This window comes from Nannobrachium achirus (assembly GCF_963921795.1).
Source record: "Nannobrachium achirus genome assembly, chromosome: 18".
Taxonomy (NCBI): Eukaryota; Metazoa; Chordata; class Actinopteri; order Myctophiformes; family Myctophidae; genus Nannobrachium; species Nannobrachium achirus.
The window spans coordinates 46,810,686-46,827,261 of NC_137825.1; the positions used below are offsets into that span (position 1 = coordinate 46,810,686).

At 43.4% G+C, this 16,576-nt stretch overlaps 1 protein-coding gene across 2 annotated transcripts in view; it reads left to right on the forward strand.

Moving 5' to 3' along the window:
- The window catches only part of LOC308303332 (HEAT repeat-containing protein 1-like), a gene marked incomplete at its 5' end in the record, with an annotated part of 77,314 nt that overhangs the window by 20,361 nt on the left and 40,377 nt on the right, over positions 1–16,576 (forward strand). Inside the window, 10 exons of one of the 2 annotated variants that reach the window (XM_080747687.1) lie at positions 1,500–1,604; positions 2,078–2,176; positions 2,878–2,966; positions 6,214–6,425; positions 6,817–6,938; positions 7,253–7,465; positions 8,605–8,770; positions 9,645–9,793; positions 13,302–13,494; positions 15,498–15,670. In XM_080747687.1, the coding sequence (XP_080603813.1) occupies positions 1,500–1,604; positions 2,078–2,176; positions 2,878–2,966; positions 6,214–6,425; positions 6,817–6,938; positions 7,253–7,465; positions 8,605–8,770; positions 9,645–9,793; positions 13,302–13,494; positions 15,498–15,670 (1,521 nt within the window). The remainder of the gene's footprint in view (positions 1–1,499; positions 1,605–2,077; positions 2,177–2,877; positions 2,967–6,213; positions 6,426–6,816; positions 6,939–7,252; positions 7,466–8,604; positions 8,771–9,644; positions 9,794–13,301; positions 13,495–15,497; positions 15,671–16,576) is intronic. The other variant, XM_080747688.1, reaches the window with a different exon arrangement.

Consider the following 16,576-nt stretch of genomic DNA (forward strand, 5'->3'; position numbering starts at 1 on the left):
CCTTTCTGTGCCACCTTTTCACCACTAGAGGGCGCCCAATGGCCATAGAATCCACCATAGACAAGCGTTGTATATGCACAAGCCGTGCACAGCCATGACGCGCCTGAACACTTTCCTTTGTTGCATGAACAGGGACAGGATGAAGTTAGCTTGAAGTTAGCAATTGGCTACCAAGCATTTTAGAAGCCCTATTATCGGCGATTTAGCCATGATTAAACCTTGCACATCTCATGGATATGCATGGAACAGAGAAAATGAGCTCTAAAGATCCTGGATTGCATTGGAGTGGATGGTAAATATCGGCGGTGCGACGCTCTCGCGGGCCGTGTAAACAGATGACGGCCGGCGGCCGGCTCGAAAAACCGTATTGTTCAACAAACAAACAAACAAAAATACGTAGTTATAAAAAACATTTATAAATCGAGGACATTTCTATTTATTTTTTGTATTGAAAAAGTATTGAACCGTGACACCAAAATATCGAACCTGTACGGTGAATTTTGTAAACCCTTACTACCTATGTGTACGTGAACATTTTAGTCATAGTTTGACTAGTTTTTATAGTATAGTGTGTTGATTACTTTTGATGCAGAAATAGTCTTTTTCTTGTCTTTTATTTTCACTAGTTTTGTGCGACAGTCTTATATGATTTATGCACATTTGAACTTGGAGGTACAAGGTTTCTGCCCGACAGTGAAGATATGTTGCTATGTACACGGCAACAAGAACCTCAAAAGGGCTTCCCGTCCTGAAAGGCATAGTTGCAAATAGGGGTTCTCGTCCCAAATGGGGTAATTCTCTCGTCGTCTTAATGTCTTGCTGTACTCCATTCCTGGAATCAGTGCGTCTTTTGTCTTTACCATAATATTTCCAGTTGTTCATTTCTAAGTGTATCAAGCTATCAAAACCTCCACCGGCTGTCAGTCAGTCAGTCTGTCAGTCTGTCCGTCACGTCACACTTTTCCCTTACTCATATCTCCGTCACCGTTGCCCCTATCCATGCCAAACTTGGCACACATACTCCTTGGCTGCCAAACCACAACACTCATTTCTCACATGGCCCTCTTCTAGCGCCACCATGAAGCCAATTCTTGCAAAACACATTTTTGGTCACTGCTCCTACATATTTTGCCCTAAAATCATGCAAAGCGGTACACAGTATGTCTAGAGTCATGTCATCAACATGGATCTGTCCCATATAGTGCCACCATCAGGCCCTTTTTTTCAAACACATTTTTGGACACTGCTCCTACAGATTTTGCCCTAAAATCAATCACTCAAAGCGGTACACAGTATGTCTACACTCATGTCATCAACATGGATTTGTCCCATTTCCCATATTCCCATCTGATTGGCTAACATTGCCTTCTAAAGTTTGTGTATACGACCTGACGGTCGCTTATCTCCCGATTAGGGAGTCTTACTGGTATTTCCAGTTGTTAATTTCTAAGTGTATCAAGCTGAGCTAAATGTAAGTACTTATTTTCTGCTGGTGATAGATCCTTGGATCGGACACCTCCCTGCTCCTCAGCCTGTCTCACCCCCTGCCGTCGGTCAGGACCTTAGCTGTGGAACACCTGGTCAACGCTATCACCTCTGGACAGGTATAATTTACCACTTCTCAAAAAATGGGCTCTGGGCTGGGTGCAATAACCGCAATACTGCCATACCGCGGTTGTGTAATGTATCAAATGTAATGTATCAAAGTCACTATTCGACGGTGTTCACCGAAGTCGAATATTCACCTTTTTTTTCTCTCTCTTTGTATTACATTTAATGTGACTCGGTTCCACAGATAAATATTGTGAAAATAGCAGATCTACATGCTCACAACGCCTCATGTTCGCCTCTTGCTTACTTAATATTTGACAGTCCTGTCGAATATTCGACTATTCGAATACTTTGAGGTCGAATAATTAGAATACTAAAAATCACTATTCGTGAATGCCCTACTCATGGTGTCAAATGTTCAACGATAAAAGAAACGGTGATAAGAATAATGTTAAACATCCTTTGGTGCCTGTCAAAACATGAGTTTTCTTTTTCTTTTTAATTGTCCTATGTTCTTGTCCGACAGCAGGACAGTTTAGACGAAGCCTTCGTGACGGAGGTTTTACTGGACAGGATGAAGGATGACGTTCCAGAGGTCGTAGCTGCTGCTCTCAAAGCCCTGGAGGTGAGTACTGGTCCACACTAGGGGGGCGGTGCAACATTTTATACCATTAGTGCTATTAAGGGGGGCTACAGGTGGGCGATATGGTGATAAATATCGTTGAGACGATACAATGTCTCCACGATATGCCTTTTCAGAGATATTGTATAATATCGTGATACAATGAGGGAGAGCCTTATAAAAAAATCCTGTTGAATTGTTAATACAGAGATTCATTGCAGAATTCATTTAAACCTGCATTTTGGTCTAAATCATGCAGTAGTTCTCAAACTCTACAATGTTAAGGTCTCCTCTTGACTCTGACAGTATTCAAATGAAACCAAATGGACCCGTAAGGGTCCATTTGGTTTCATTTGTATACTGTCAGTTACAAACTTGTAAGGGTCAATTTAGACCTCCCAAAAGGAACCCAGAGAGTCCCTGGACCCCACTTTGAGGACTTTTTAACCATTTAACCATAAAAAAAAAAAAACTTGAAAAAGATTTATGATATGATCGTGTATTGTGATACTGCTTGGAACAATATTGTATTTATTGCCCACCACTATTTCAGGTGTCTACTGTAGACCTTATACTGTTTTTTTTTATATGACCAAAAGGTTGCTGGTGGAAATGATTCATATTTCTTAACACTTAATTGTTTAGTATGGGATCAGGATATCCAGAAAACTAATGGGATGTTTTTTTGTTTGTTTGTTTTTTAGCTATATTTAGATCATCTGGATCCAGAAAAGACTGTATCCTGTTTATTGTCAGTGCTGCAGAAAACTGAGCTCTCATTGGCTGGACAGTGGTTAGTGTCTCTCTCACACTCTCACGCACGCACGCACGCACGCACGCACACACACACACACACACACACACACACACACACACACACACACACACACACACACTCCCAACTCATTCTTTTAAATGAACTTATCTTGGCCAACATAGCAACTAAACATAAACATCCATTTACTACTGCTGCTCGTCTATACTGCATGCACACAACTAAACTTCAAACTATAATAGTCCACATCAATAACTCATAGGTTCTATTTAGCTGACTGCCAGAGGTATTCATTCTGGTTTCGTAGAGCCATATTTTTAAAGGGCCTTTTGGTGAAAATATTGAAAATAGCAGACCTCCAAGCTCACAACGTGTCGCGATTCGACGCATTGTGAGCTTGGAGGTCGGCTATTTTCGCTGCTTGAAACCACATTAAACTATGTATAATCATGTAAATACTGGAGATGTGGCGTATCATCATGGATTTCTACACAGAGAGGGCAATTCTTTCAACATAAGATGCTACATTCAAGTTCAGGAGAGTTTGGACAAGGCAATTCTCTTGAATGCTGCCTTCAGGTATGGCAGGGAAAGAGGACATTTGCATTTATTTTACCATAGTGAAAATTGCATTCAGTCTGGAAAGGTCACTTTTTACAGACAGATAAAAAGGCAGGGGCTCAAGCCCCCTTGATGTCTATGTGTGCACACTGCACGTGCCTGATTTTCATTCATTGTTTCCTCGGATTCCTCCCCCAGATTGTAGGGATGGGATGATAGTCGTTATTATTGTTTATCGTGATTAAAAGAAACGCTCACAATAATCGTATCGTGGAGATTTTAATATATTGAGAAATTGTCCTCCGTCATACGCTGGGATCAATTCACCTTTGATCCACTTAAAGCTATACTGTGTAAGTTGCTCAACTAGTGGTCAGTAGCAGTAGAGCAAACCACGGTCGCGTCTGCTTTTTTCGGCCGTTTTTCGCCGCGGACCGGGCATTCAGACCACCGCGTCCGCCTCGCCTCGCCGAGACCTATCCATAGAGGTCTTTCGTGTCCCTCTACGAGCCTCGGTTGGGGAGTTACATGCTAGACTCCTAGCCCAGTGTAAACACTGCAGTGTACTTCCTGAAGAGCTCAGCAGTGTATGATCTGGGCTTTGATTGGCCGTATTTGATAGGCATTATGCACTGGCATCTGCATAGATTATAGTATGCCCCCCAAAAAAGTCTAGAACACACCACTGACTGTAATCGTCTAATCGCAATTATTTGAGGTAATCGCAATTATTTAGCATAATCTTCATAACCGTTTCCATGTTGAGAAATGTTATTGCGACCAAAGGTCGCATATACTCTGAAAAACCGTGTCGCTTGAGTGACCTTCCTTCCTTCCTTCCTTCCGTAACCTTCCTTCCGTAACCTTCCTTCTGTACGGGAGTGATGTCAGTGTGATGTCAGGAAATGTCACGAAATGTGGATAACACTATATATGGAGATAGTCCAGTCCATCATGTCATATGGGACTACCGTCATAGACAGTAGCCAAAAGAGAAGGATACACAAGACTAAGAAAGACAAAAAAAGAGAAGAATAAAAAAGAAAAAAAAGGAGGAGGAGGATAAAGATACCAAAAGGAGAGAGAAGAAAGGGTGGATGAGGTTCTGCAGCGACCTATGTATACCCAGCCTGGTCCAAATCCTACTGTCTCAAGGATGAGGAAATGATGATAGCCTTGAATAGTTATCCCTGCCAGACAAGGGCTCTGATGGAGCTCATTGACTGGTTGTGAAGTGTCTATACCAAGATACGCGCTGATCCCATCCATGAAACATTATCACTGCAATCCATACTTTTCAAATCGGCCTGCTATTTTCACTAGTTTTGTGCGACCCTGATGAAGCAGGGCTTTAGGCTACTTTATGAAAAACATAGATATTTGAAACTTGGAGATATGAGGTTTCTACCCGACAGTGACAACATATACTGCCTATACTAGTAAGAGCTTGACAAGGTTCGCTCCTTGTCAAGCTCGACGTTGGGCATTTGGACCTATACATGGAGAAATGGAGCGAACCTGTTTGGCCTAAACATGGAGATGTGGTACAGAATGACTCATATATGGGCATAAAAAGTATGTCATGTGACATCACTTCCTGTACAGACAGTCAGACAGACAGCCATTGACTCCGGCCTAACAATGGCTACTGTCTATGACGGTAGTCCCATATGACATGATGGACTGGACTATCTCCATATATAGTGTTCTCCACATCTCCATGTTTAGGCCCTATCGCTCACACCCTAGGTGGGGTTGGCGATAGGGCCTTTCTGTGTGGAGTTTGCATGTTCTCCCCGTGTCTCCTAGGGTACCCTCACAAAAACATGAACAAACTCCCAACAACAACTAGAATCGTCAGAGAAACGCTGTGGTTAAGAATTTAGGGCGCCCTTTAGGGCGAGGTCGCATGTCACCCTGAGGTCGCATTCCACCCTCAGGTGTCTTACTAGTATAGTTTCAAACACACTTTCAAAAAGTAGTGGAAATAGCAGATCTACAAGCTCACAATGCGTTGTGAGCTTGTAGATCGGCTATTTCCACTACAAATGTTCTTTTTTAAGTATAAAGTTGTCAAATATGTCAGTCATTTCTTTGTATATTTAGGTCATGTGTCATATCTGCGATGTGCAACTTCAAAGCCTACAAGCCATACAGAAATGTAATTGCCAACGAGAAAAACACAAGTAAAATTAAATTGTTAACTCTTTTACCGGCGGCGCGATGCCAATTGTACGTTCTTTTGCTCGTTCTTTTGTACCTTGTTTTGATGTCTGTAAACTGATGAGGGGTCGCGCGGGTGTGTACAGTATAAGCATCTCCTGTAATCCTGCTTTGAAATCTCCACCTCACGTAAACATCAATAATGTCCAAATTCACTTCTTGGCTGCTAGCTGTCGTTCTATTGCTCTGATGCGACTCTGCGCCCTGAATGTATGGAAGCTGCAGCGGCCCATTTCACATTAATTCTTGCATGAGGCTGCCCTCTACTGCTAGTATGACCAAAGTGCACTATGTAATGAGGGGAAAAAAAAAAAAAAAGATCTTTGTCTATAACCTCGCAAAGGTAAGCTGCTTTTGCTGGCACAAGACCCAATAAATAAATAATAACATCTGGCAGTAAAACTGTTAATTGCAATTATTTGATGTAAAATGTAATAATCGTGACATGACATTTTGGTATGGTCCCATCCCTAACCCTCAGGTTGCCAGTGCTGCAGGAGGCAGTGCGGGTGCTGTGTGACCCCAGGCTGGGGCTGGGCTCGCCGGATCTGAGGCTGCACCTGGGCTGGAAGCTGCTCCCCTTCCTGGTCATCACCAGCAGCCAGCCAGAGTCCCCCGAAGTCCAGCTGGCATCCTATGTGGCCCGCTCCGCCGCCATCGCCCAGCACCCGCTCACCCTGGACTGGGCCAAAGGTTCACAGTCATTTAATAACCCATTTAGGCCTAGAATTATTGAATGCTTTAACCCAGGGTTCCCGAATTAGTTTTCCCCACAGGCCGAATTATGTCTAGGGTACCAAGCTGAGGGCCACAACATTGCAGGGGGCGACGGCGGAGTTCAACGCCTCGCACTGCGAGGCGTTGTGTGCTTGTAGATCTGCTGTTTTCACTACTTTTGTGCGAGGGCCTTGTATGATTTGGGAAAGAGCGTACAAATTTGGAGATACGAGATTTCCACCCGACAACGACGATATACTAGTGTTGTTTTTGGGACATAAACAACATGACACAAATACTTTTTAAATGCATGGTGTATCACCTTTAACCCCAGTATGGTTTACTTCCCTTGTCTCTCTCTCCACAGAGCTGGAGGAAGTACTGAAGAGAAGCTCTGAGCGAGACTTCCTGGGTTCAGCCAACCAGCAGCTGGTCTCCACTCTCACAGAGAAGCTGGCGAGCATGGACCACATCTCCAAACGAGATGCCGTGAGTCACTCATTGTGAACTTTAGAGTAACAGTACAACAACAACAACAACAACAACAACAGTAACCAAACCCCAGGGGCCACTTTTTGTGAGTTTTCTTCCATCTAAAGCTGGGGTCTTAGTTGAGAGAGAGATGAAGCAGGGACCCCACAACCTGTTCATAGATTCCGTATAGTTTCATCGTTCTGAAATTGTTTTGGTCTAGTCTTATCGACAAAATATCAAAATCTTGTAGTCTTTTAGTCTTGGTCGACAAAATGAACCCTGCCCTGGTTGTTTTGTGTCTCTTATAATTGTGTCTCTGGGTCGTACAGCTGGACCACCTTGCCCAGGTGGTGGAGGAGCAGCGTGGCTCTGGCCCCAGGGCCCGGGCAGCCTGGCTGGTCCTCACCCAGGCCTTGCTGCAGGGCCTGAGCGGAGCGCTGAGCCCCACCCTGCACCTCCTCACCGCCCAGCGCGTCTACGCCATGCTGGAGCGCCCCCTGGTGGAGCTCAGCAGTCTACGCAGCGACGACGCAGCCTCACAGGTAACGAAAAGACAAGACGGCAGAATGACTTTAAGACCTTAACACAAATCTGTGTCACTTTAGATATGAACCACTTTAACCATTATTTTATCCTTTAACTATTGAAAAATAGCAGATATACAAGCTGTGCTGCGCTGCGACCTTGTAGATCTGCTATTTTTTTGAATGGTGAACATTTGTGCAAGTCTTTGAATAGGTTTGACCCGATTCTATAAATGTCGTCTGAATCCTTTTTCTAAATCAGTGGTTCTCAAACTTTTTCATGTCAAGGACCCCCAAAATTACATGTATCCCATCTCAAAATGTGTTGTTCCGGGGACCCCCAGAAGCAAATATTTGAGTTAGAAATGTTCGCTTTTAAAAATATATATTCAAAGACAATCATTATTTAAAAAAAATAGCAGATATACAAGCTCACAGCTGTGAGCTTGTATATCTGCAAAAAAAATATTGTATGGTTACAATATGGTTAGCAATTTCTTCTTTTTTTATATCTGAACATTTATTTTTCACCATAGAAACGATATTGACAATTATGCAAAAAAAGAAAGATTATCTCAAACCATTACGATTATCTCAAATAATTGCGATTAGGTGATAGTGTAATAATTGTGACCGGCCTAGTTGGCGGTGGGTGCCAGTTATCAAACCCAGAACTGCTAACTAACTTCATATTCTAATCCAACATCTTGCAAACTGCCATTGAATACTGAGTAGGACTGTCACAATTATTTCACAATCGTCTAATCGCAATTATTTGACATACTCACAATTATTTTGTGATAATCATCATAATCGTTTGCATGTTGAAAAATGTTTGTATATGTTCATTATTCAAACATTTAAAAAGTAGTGGAAAATTGCAGATCTACAAGCTCACAACGCGTCGCATCGCGACGCGTTGTGAGCTTGTAGATCGGCTATTTCCACTATCAATGTTCTTTTTAAAGTCTAAAGTTGTCAAATATCTCCTTGATTTCTTTGTATTTTTTGGGTTATGTGTCATAATTACCATGTGCAACTTCAAAGCCTACAAGCCAAACAGAAATGTAATTGTCGACGACAAAAACACAATTAATCGTCATGTAAAATGTCATAATCGTGACAGCCCTAATACTGAGCATGTTGTTTCTGTCAAGGCGTCCGAGGAGGTTGCTCCCGCCTCGTTCTCTGAGGCCATGGCTGCGTACCTCCAGGCCGCCGGTGCTAAAGGCAAGTCTGCTGACGGGACGTACGGCGCCGTCCTCCTGTCCCTCCTGAGAGGATTCATCTCCTCGCTCAGCTGTGACGACAAGTCCTTCACAGGTAGGACGACCAGGGGCGTCACAAGGGGGGGGGGGGGGGGGGGGTGGGACTGAGTTACTAGGGCCCAAGGTGGAGGGACCTTCATTATGTTCTTTTCCAGTCGACTATAGACAATATTCGACTAATCGGATTCGACTGTACAAATCCTCCTTAGTCGGGGACAGGCCTAAAGTAATTATAGATTATTATTGCGACCGTCAGGTCGCAGTTACTATCAAAACCTCCACCAACTGTCAGTCTGTCAGTCACATCACGTCACACTTTTGCCCTACTCATATCTCCGCCACCGTTGCCCCTATCCATGCCAAACTTTGCACACACACTCCTTGGCTGGCCTACCACAACCTCCACCCCTCATTTCTCACATGGCCCTCTTCTAGTGCCACCATGAGGCCAAGTCTTGCAAAACACATTTTTTGGACACTGCTCCTACAGATTTTGGCCTAAAATCACGTAAAGCGGTACACAAATCAAGTCCGTCAGCATGGATCTGTCCCATTTCCCATATTCCCTCCTGATTGGCTACGATTGCCTTCTAAAGTTTGTGTATGCGACGTGACTGTCGCTTATCTCCCGATTACGGAGTCTTAAGGTGGTTGCACACTGCTGTGTTTTTCGGGCCGAATATCGGGGTGAATTTCGGAGCGCGTGAACAAAAAAATCAACCTCACGTTATGTCAGTCACGTTTGCACACTGCCGCCCGTTTCGCGCACCACTTGGTCCCTTGCTCTCTCTATCTCTCTCTCTCCTTGCCCTGAAAAACGCATTTCACAACGAAAAACGCAGTAGTGTGCAACCAGCTTTACTGTTAGATTATTATATTATAGACATATGGATGGTTTCCTAACGTGTGTCTTGTTGTGTGCCTGTCAGCTGAGGTGTGGTGGAACCCAGAGAAGATGGACTCCAACGCCTGCTGCTACCTGCGTCTCCTGTGCAACGTGTTTGAGCTGCTGCTCCGGGGGGCCTCGGGGGGCCGCGCCGCCCCCAGCTTCAGACAGCTCATGAAGCTCTTCTTCCAGGTAAAAGCCAAGGACTAATACGAGTCGTTTTATGTTTGGTTGCGGTCGGTTGTTTTCATCGATTAAGATTATGGCAAATGCTTCTGTTGTAAACAAATAGATAGAAATATTAAACTTTAAGTAAAGGCCTTTCCTTGGTCTACAAAACATTTATCAATATGACCTGACCTTATAAAGCAGACAGTGGCCCAGTCTGAAAGTCATCTCTGGCGTTGCAGTGGTCAGAGATGATATTAAAAGGGCCCACAGTGATCTGGCATGTTGTGCTTATCTCCTGTCATCATGGCAGTATGATAAAACCCATGTGCCTACATTTTCTAATTCCTGGGGGAAAATGCAGATCTAAAAGCTCACAACGTGTCCCATTCTGAGTTGTGAGCTTATACGCTTTCACACCGGCGGTGTAACGAGTAAATGATACAATGCTAAATACTTAGTAAATGGTGCATTTATATAGCGCTTTCATCCAAGGCACTTTACATAGATTGTGCATTACATTCACACACACATTCATACACCGGTGGCGGAGGAAACCATGCAAGGCACCATCCTGCTCACCGTGAGCAATTCACCCTTTGTTAGCCTCCTGGTTGGTCCCTGACTGACCAACCAGCAGGCTCTATCTGCCTTGTCCCGCCCTGGTTCCGCCTTTTTTATGTTGAATTAGCTAAAACATACTTTTTGGAGAGATAAAAACATTTAAAAACATGCTGATTCACTATGGTGCCACTGAGCAGTTCCAATTGACTGAAACAAAGTTTGAAATTAGAATGGATGACTCCCGGGAGCTCCGCCCCCACCTTTCCCTCGACGTTACTGTCGCTATGTCCGTCAAGCTTTGAAGTCCGACAGCCCTCACTCAGCCATTCAAAACTGTCAGCACAATGGAGGAGAATGTCACACACAGACACACTGCATGTCGCGTTTTGGACCCAGAGCCTCGAAATCTCTTCCAAATCTGTCAACAAGACCTGGCATGAAATTAGAAAAATATGTAGGCCTATTAAAACAAACCAGCAGAGAATACAGAAGGAAATCTCTCTGCTGGATTCAGAGCCGTTTTACACTGACTCAGAAAGATTTAAATATGAATAGGCTACACTGTATTGGCTAAATGGCCCATAACACCATGCAACACCTTATTTGTTATGTTAAATAGCTACTGATTATCCCCCCCTTGGGATAATAAAGATATCTATCTATCTATCTATACTGTATATCTATTAAGTAGCCTGCCTAACATCAACCCATACAAACGTCATCATCATCAGCACAGACTTTATTTGTTTAGATCGATTCATGCCATTATGATGATTAGTGTTATTGACCTGGGCGGAATGTGAGTTACTTTCATCAAGTCTTGTCATGAGACAAGATGAAAAAATATGTGTAGGCTACGACTCATTTTATACCAACACATTGTATGTGTTTATATCAAGAAGCACCAAGGAATATGTTACTTCATCTGATATAAAGCAACTTATCACTGGACTGGACAGTTGTGTAGGCCTACATAAGGTAAGAAAGACAACAACCTAATAAATATACCTGCAAGTGAATTTGACGCCTAAACGGCGTGTTAATGTATTTATTTGATCTGTGATGGTGTTTAAACAGCCTGTAGCGACGAATGAGGTAGGCAGTAGCCTACAGCTGTCTATTTCTCTCTATTTCACAACAACCAGAATAAACTGCTTCAAATGTAGGCTAGGCCTACGTGTTTCTTATCATACCGATTGCTTATAAATCTACAACATTTGATATATCTGGCGTTAAAACGTCTCGATTCCGAAAAGTTTTAGCCGCGAGTCACAAAACGAGCAAGGGTGTCGTCGCACCAAATTCTGGGCCCTGGGTACAAGGATTCACTGCGGGCCCACATGAATGTTCTTCATATGGGGATTTCAAAAATAGCAGATATACAAGCTCGCAGCGCGGCACCTTCTAGTTTATATATCCACTATTTTTTTCAATTTTTCAATATCTATTAAAGTAAAAAATAATTAAGGCCCTTCCACCTTGGGCCTTAACTCAGTCCCACTCCCCCCTCTTGTGACGCACCTGCACACCTGCGTCTACTGCTGCATGTCAGAAATACAACACTTTGCGTTGTTCATTCTTCATTAGGCTACTTTATCAGTAGCTATTTTACATAAAAAATAAGGTGTTGTAGTCATGGGTCAATGGCCTTTTAGCCAACACAGTGTATTCATATTTAAATCGGCTTTTTATATAAAAAACGGCGATCTGTGGTCCAACAGACAGGGGCTTCCTCTCCTTTTTTTTCCCAAATATTCCTCTGCAGTTTTGTTCCATAGTTTTGTTCCATTAGCCGTGTAGGCTACTACACCTTCCTCCAACGCATGCCTTGCCCTGCCGACGGACCAGGAAGAGATTTCGAAGCTCTGGGTCCAACACTGAATTAGTATTTAATGTGTAAAATGTGTGTACAATCCGCCGTATTTCCCATTGAAGTGAATGAAGCCAATAGCGGCGCGCTGTGATAGTGGTCGGACGCAGCTTCTGGAGGGGGCGGAGCCGCTAGTCGTCCATTGAGCCCACAGAATAACAATATGAAGCAACTGAATTAACATGGCAGTGGATGGAATGTCCCACTGAATGTCCCACCAAGACACAGCAACCAATGGGTGTGGAGAGGGGCAGGACAATGGGCGGGACTTGACAAAAGGTGAATTAGGGGTTCAGAGTCTTGCTCAAGGACTCTTCGACATTAACTCAGGGGGAGCCCGGATTCGAACTGGGAACCCTTCGGGAACCCTTCATGCTCTAATAACGGTTTCTCTACCCCTGAGCTATACCGCCCCACTTGCCAGGCAAATACTATGCTTCAAAACCTTTCATAAAGTTAAAGGTTCAGCCTCATTCATACACACTGATTACTGAAATGGTGGTGGAAAAATAAAAAAAAATAAAACCTTCACATCCGCTGGACGGTTGGTACACTAACAGTGGATCAATGCAGAATCAAGATTTTATTGGTTATCGTTTTGACTCAAGACTCTTCAGGATGAGAATTCCGAAGAAGACGTTAATTGATTGATTGGGAGCTTTTGCAAAGTGTGCAGACGTAAATGTTTTATCCTGCAGAAGCTTTGGAAAACCTTGACCGTGTTCCAAATAGAAAATGTGTTGCTTTATCGCTACGTAATAATTCTCATGACACAGACATTTTAAAAAAGAAATGTTTTAATCACATCACAAGGTCTTTCTTTTTTTGGGAGCCTTCCTATATAAGCCAAATATGCATCCTTTCCATTTTAAGCTAAACTGACGTTTTGATTCTTGGCAGAAGCGAAATACTGTTTATTAAAGAGATTATAAAGAAATTAACATTTATAAAACAGTGTAAAAATAAGTACATTTGAAAATGCTTAGTGCTCATTTCTAACTCTTAAAAAAGAGTTAAATTTGTAAACAATCAGATTTGCATTTTATTTACGTGTTCTCACTGCTGATTTGACCAGAGTACATATCTCTTGGTTCCCAGGTGCACCTGAAGGAGCCGGCCTCTGTGTTTAAGTTCCTGTGTGTGCTGTGGGGTTACGGCGCCAACCAGGGGGACCAGCTGGAACTGCGGGTCTCTGCTGTCCTCCAGACACAGGCCCTGTACGTGGGCAGAGCCCTGCTGGGAGCCCAGCCTGCCAACACACTGGAGGAGCTGGCTTCAGTCAACTCACCAGGTAAAACACTCAAACACACTGGAGGAGTTGGCTTCAGTCAACTCACCAGGTAAAACCAGGGTTCCCACGGTCATGAAATTCCTGGAAATATTTTGAAATTAGATTTTTTTTTTGGAATTTATCAAGGGTCCTGGAAGGTCCTGTAAAAAATGACAAATTAAACATGAGCTGAATTATTGTTATATAGTCCTGGAAATTGGGTTGAATATTCTGGAAAAGTTTTGGAAAAGTTTTGGAAATGAATTGGTGAAAATGTGTGGGAACACTGTAAAACACACTGGAGGAGCTGGCTTCAGTCAACTCACCAGGTAAAACACACTGGAGGAGTTGGCTTCAGTCAACTCACCAGGTAAAACACTCAAAAACACTCAACCACTGAGGGGCACGGTGGCGCTGTCGCCTCACAGCTAGAAAGTCCTGGGTTCGATTCCCGCCGGGGGACACTGGGAGCATGTTCCCTCCTCCGCATCATCAGGTCCTTGACATAAAAACGTTTAGGAAACAATGAGACACCTATAGAATCGGGTCAAAATATTCAAAGACTTTTCACGATTTAAAGAAAATAGCAGATCTACAAGCTCGCTGTGAGCTTGTATATCTGCTATTTGTGTGCTATACTGTGCACCCTGATGGACAACTGTTACAAGCCTGCTACAGCAGGGGGCAGTATATATGTATGTATGAACTGTATGTATTTACTGCCATATGTCTCAGTTTGGGAAACACTGGTGTAGAGCAGTGGTTCTCAGCCTTTTCAGGCCGCGATCCCCAAAATAATCATATTTTAACTGGGGACCCCCCACCCTGACAAGCACTAAGAGTTGAGGCATTACATTTTGTATAACACGGTTCTATTGAGAAAATAGCAGATCTACATGCTCACAACGCCTCGCAACGCGAGGCGTTGTGAGCATGTAGATCGGCTATTTTCACAATTTCTTTCTCTAATATTCGACAATTTGGACAATGTAATTTTTTTTAATTTTAGAGGTATAAAAAGTCCTCAAATTTTTTAAGGGCAACAGTTGTATAATCGCAATATTACACTCGAGGGTCTCCAGCCCTGCCTACGGAACTCGCCTGTCGGCTCGTTCCTGCGGCAAGGATGTCGTGCAGGATAACCGTGTTATATGCACACCCTCTCGTGTAATATTGCTTAATTGTAAAGCAGACAGTGGCCCAGTCTGAAAGCCATCTCTGACGTTGCAGTGGTCAGAGATGATCTTAAAAGGGCCCACAGTGATCTGGCATGTTGTGCTTATCTCCTGTCATCATGGCAGTATGATAAAACCCATGTGCCTACATTTTCTAATCCCTGGCCATGGCGCTAGTATGTCATTGCCACAGGGATAGGCCTGTCACAATTATTACATAATCGTTAATGGCAATTATTTGAGGCAATCGCAATTATTTTGCATAATCGTCATAATCATGTTGAGAAGTGTTCATATACTGTAGTTTTAAACACTTTAAAATATTAGTGGAAATAGCAGATCTGAAAGCCCACAACTTGTGAGCTTGTAGATCGTCTATTTATAAGCATTTAGCAGACGCTCTTAATCCTGAGCGACTTACAATAAGCAGAGTAATACATCAATTGCATAGAAATATCAATCTAGAAAAAATAACGTAGGTAGACCAAGGATCTAATCAGTAACAAACTATATACAACCTAAGTATGCTATCCAGCTTTCATGTGGTCTTTGAGGGTAGGCGAGTGCTACGGTAAGTGCTATGGGCTTAGGTGGAGTCTGAAGAGGTGAGTCTTCAGTCCATGGCGGAAACTAGGGAGTGAGTCTGTAGTTCTATGTGTGACAGGGAGTTTATTCCACAGTTTGGGGGCCAGGAGGGCAAATTGTCTAGGACGAGTGGATTTTTGTCCTGGGGTTCTTTTTAGCGAGGGTTCTATCAGCATCCCTGTGTTGGCTGCAGGTAAGATAGATATGCAACTACTAAAAGAAAGGGTCTCTCTCTCTCTCTCTCCCTCCCTCCCTCCCCCCCAGTGGTCCATTCCTTACTGGGTTGTCTGTGTTCGCCGACTCGAGAGGTCCGCGAGTCGGCCGTCGGCTGTCTCCAGAGCCTATCAGGAGCTGCCGCCTCTCCCTTCCAGCCAATCATAGAGCGGCTTTTAAAGAACACAGAGGAGATCGTAGCTGACCCCTCCCACCTCAGCCAGGTGAGACTGACTGGCACACGCACACGCACGCACGCACACACGCACGCACGCACGCACGCACGCACGCACACACACACACACACACACACACACACAGTTACTTTTGTTCTCAGAAAGTCATACTACGACACACAATTACGATGTTTATTTAGTTTTCATGTCACTTGATGAACTAATAATGACGTTATTTCTTATTTCAAAATGTAATATAAATGTAGATATTGAGCTCCCTGTAGGACATTGATTCTCAAAGTGGGACCCGGGGACCCCCAGGGGTCCTTGAGGGAGTTCCAGGGGGTCCCCAGCTAAATGATAGATAGTTAGGAACCAAATTGTACAAATTTGTACACTCAAAGTTAAATTAACATTGATTTTACAATATGAATTGCGGTTCCATCGATAGAAATGCCAATAAATGGGGGTCCGTAGTCTAATACATGTCAACCTGGGGGTCCTTGAAATTAAAATGGTTGAGAATCACTGTTATACCTGTAAAAATCTTCACTCTTGGGGTTCCCTGGCATATCTTTTCAAATGGGGGTCCTCTACACCAGGGGTTCCCACACTTCTTTTGTCTCAGGGCACCCCATACATATTTGTTTTAATCCGAGGCATCCCTACATTATAATTTTCACTCCCAGCACCTAATATTTATAGCATATCGTCGTTCGGGTGGAAACCTTGTATGTCCAAAAGCGTTTGTTTTCTATTTATCATCTATAAAATGTACTAAACTAGTGAAAACGGCAGATCTACAAGCACACAACGCCTCGCATTGCGAGGCATTGTAGATCGGCTGTTTTCACTAGTTTTGTGGGACAGTATTGTATGATGAAGCAGGACTTTGCTTTACCAAAATACGTACACATTTAAAACTTGGAGATACGAGGTTTCTGCCCGACAGTG